The following is a 3,287-nucleotide window of genomic DNA, read 5'->3' as shown; positions in this document are numbered from 1 at the left end:
TGGCTAACAACAATGGTTTTAATATCCTGATTGTACATTTTATATTTGTAGAAAACTGGATTTACTACAATACGATACATTATTTTTCAGTTTGGCAGATAACCGGTTCTAATCCACCGGATATTAATCATTTTTGAAGCCATACTTTAAAGGATTATTATATCCTCAATTTTGAGAGGGCCGGTTGGAGTATTGAACCTTTATGACTATTTTCTTAATAGAAACACTAGCCTCTAGGGGCTTTATCCAAAGGGGTGATTTAAAAAAATAAATAATAAAAAAAATTACGTACTACTGGTGCTGCCAGTAGTTTTATGTAAACTTACTTCCCTGTAAACAAAAAAAATGGGGGGTGATTTTTGGTTTTTTGGGAGGTTGGGGGTGTCCCACCCCCCAAGAAAATAGCTTAAAACCACCACAGGACTATTAGGTATATACCCTGAGGAGTAGAATCCGAACGGTTCAGTGGTACTGAGGAAAGGACAGACATCAAGCTACTTTGTATTATAGATTACACAACAGATTTTTATTTGGTCCATTTCCCTCTTTGTGCATCTACACTAATTATATCTATTAGTGTAACGTAACATAGGAGCCACACAGGGAAAGGGATAGGCGGAAATGCAGTGACTACACATGAAGATGGGCGGCACTCCTTGTCACATATAAAATGGGGACATTTTCAATTTATCTTCACTCAGTTTCAAGAGTCCTAACAAGTATGAAGTACTTGGTAAGTAAAAAGTTTTGGCAATTCAATTTTAAAAATATTAAATAAATATTTTGTTATTGATTTTTCTTGTACTTACTATCACTCATGATACCCCTCTTGAACTTATTTACCCATATTTCCTGTATAATTTCTCTATTGTTCCAGAAAATTAATGTTTTTTAAAGGTATTACCATATCAAGTAATAGCTATTTGTCTATAGCAAAACTTTTTAAAAAATAATAAGATAATAGCTCGTGCCAAATATTTTGATAATCTTCTTTTTATTTCTTCAATGCAAAAATTCAAAAATCATATTATTCAATATTGGTAATAGATATTTTTAAGAACCTACTTTATTTATTTAGGTGCTTCTTGTCCTCTTAGCTGCTGTAGCTTATGCTACCCCTGAGGCTGAAGCCAATGCCGATGCTGAAGCTGTAGCTAAGGCTTATTATGTAGCTCATGGATTCTATCCATCCTGGTACTATGGGGTTGGTCACTATGCTCCCGGATATTATGGACTCTGGGGCAGAAAGAAGAGGGAAGCTGAAGCTGCTCCTGTTGCAAATGCTGAGGCCGATGCTGATGCTGAAGCTGCTGCCAAAGCCTACTATGTAGCCTATGGCTACTATCCATCCTGGTACTATGGGGTTGGTCACTATGCTCCTGGATATTATGGACTCTGGGGTAGAAAGAAGAGGGAAGCTGAAGCTGCTCCTGTTGCAAATGCCAAGGCCAATGCTGATGCTGAAGCTGCCGCTGAGGCTTACTATGTAGCCTATGGCTACTATCCATCCTGGTACTATGGGGTTGGTCACTATGCTCCCGGATATTATGGACTCTGGGGCAGAAAGAAGAGGGAAGCTGAAGCTGCTCCTGTTGCAAATGCTGAGGCCGATGCTGATGCTGAAGCTGCTGCCAAAGCCTACTATGTAGCCTATGGCTACTATCCATCCTGGTACTATGGGGTTGGTCACTATGCTCCTGGATATTTTGGACTCTGGGGTAGAAAGAAGAGGGAAGCTGAAGCTGCTCCTGTTGCAAATGCCAAGGCTGATGCTGATGCTGAAGCTGCCGCTGAGGCTTACTATGTAGCCTATGGCTACTATCCATCCTGGTACTATGGGGTTGGTCACTATGCTCCTGGATATTATGGACTCTGGGGTAGAAAGAAGAGGGAAGCTGAAGCTGCTCCTGTTGCAAATGCTGAGGCCGATGCTGATGCTGAAGCTGCTGCCAAAGCCTACTATGTAGCCTATGGCTACTATCCATCCTGGTACTATGGGGTTGGTCACTATGCTCCTGGATATTTTGGACTCTGGGGTAGAAAGAAGAGGGAAGCTGAAGCTGCTCCTGTTGCAAATGCCAAGGCTGATGCTGATGCTGAAGCTGCCGCTGAGGCTTACTATGTAGCCTATGGTTACTATCCATCCTGGTACTATGGGGTTGGTCACTATGCTCCTGGATATTATGGACTCTGGGGCAGAAAGAAGAGAGAAGCAGAGTCTAATGCTGATGCCTACTATGCTCCCTACTATGGTGGTCATTACTTTGGTGGATACTACAGAGGATACTATCCCTATGTCTGGGGTAAAAAATGAAATGGAGATCTAAAGACTTGAATTTTAGTGTAATTACTCATTCAATCTTTGAAGTTGATAGCTCACAAGTTGATTATATAATCAGTATGTCAGCTCTCAACAATGACTAATGCTCTTCTTATGCCCTCTCAGCCTAATGATTATTTAATTCTTCTATTTTGGTGGTTGTGTCTTTGTTACTATGCTGCCAATTAGTTCTTAATGTATTACATTTTTTCTTCCAAATAAAAGTATTTCCAAATTAATATCTAGTTAAGTCTTTTATATTTATTTTGTACTATTTGTTGAATATTTACAGTTTACATTGTTTCAAAAACTTAAGTTATAGCAAAAAAAGTCAAATTTGCTTTAAATTATCAATTTTGTAATTTTTTTTTTTTTGAAGAATCCTATATTTTTTTGTGTAGTCTAGCTCTGTGCTTCTGTGTATTTAAAAGTATTTTGTCAGCTTAATCCATAAATGAAATTAATTTGAAAATACAAAAACTATTCGTATTTTCAGCTGTCATTAGGGGAGCAACACATAATTAAAATAACAACCTCTCCATCTGCCGCTCAAATATTATTTTAGATATTTTTCACTTGTTGGTTATACCTCATTCCTGGTATTTTGTATCTAAAACTGTTAGCACTTGCGATTAAAGATGTGTTATTATATGACTCCAAACTGTCCATTTGATTTTGACAATTGTTACTCTACCAAACAAGCTTCATAATATATTTTTGCATTGAAACTGCCTGAGTCTCTGAATTTGGATAAAATATTAATGGATATAGAATACGTGGAGACTGTGACAGGGGAGATTTAGTCAACTTAGATTGTTTAATTTTATATTGTCGTAAGATATTGGTCATGACGTTCCTCCATTGTCAGGGGAATGGATTGGTTAAAGTCATAACAGGGGTAATTGTTATATTAGCCACCTGTAAGAATAATTTTATCAGGGTATGCGAGATCCTTTCACAATATTGT

At 37.8% G+C, this 3,287-nt stretch overlaps 1 protein-coding gene across 1 annotated transcript; it reads left to right on the top strand.

Annotated features, from left to right (window-relative positions):
• Window positions 1-653: 653 nt before the first annotated feature.
• Window positions 654-2,559, top strand: LOC145330212 (uncharacterized). The gene is made up of 2 exons (XM_080174818.1): window positions 654-733; window positions 1,079-2,559. Exons 1-2 carry the CDS (start codon window positions 671-673, stop codon window positions 2,312-2,314), a joined length of 1,299 nt encoding a protein of 432 aa, XP_080030944.1. The 5' UTR covers window positions 654-670; the 3' UTR covers window positions 2,315-2,559.
• Window positions 2,560-3,287: the final 728 nt, after the last annotated feature.

This window comes from Acartia tonsa, chromosome 10, assembly GCF_053477335.1.
Source record: "Acartia tonsa isolate MP-2025a chromosome 10, ASM5347733v1, whole genome shotgun sequence".
Lineage (NCBI taxonomy): Eukaryota > Metazoa > Arthropoda > Copepoda > Calanoida > Acartiidae > Acartia > Acartia tonsa.
This window is presented reverse-complemented; position numbering and strand designations above follow the sequence as displayed.

Coding starts and splice junctions, on each gene's coding strand:
- LOC145330212 (XM_080174818.1), top strand. CDS start 671: ATGGGGACATTTTCAATTTATCTTCACTCAGTTTCAAGAGTCCTAACA. Junction 734..1,078: donor TAACAAGTATGAAGTACTTG/GTAAGTAAAAAG, acceptor TTATTTATTTAG/GTGCTTCTTGTCCTCTTAGC.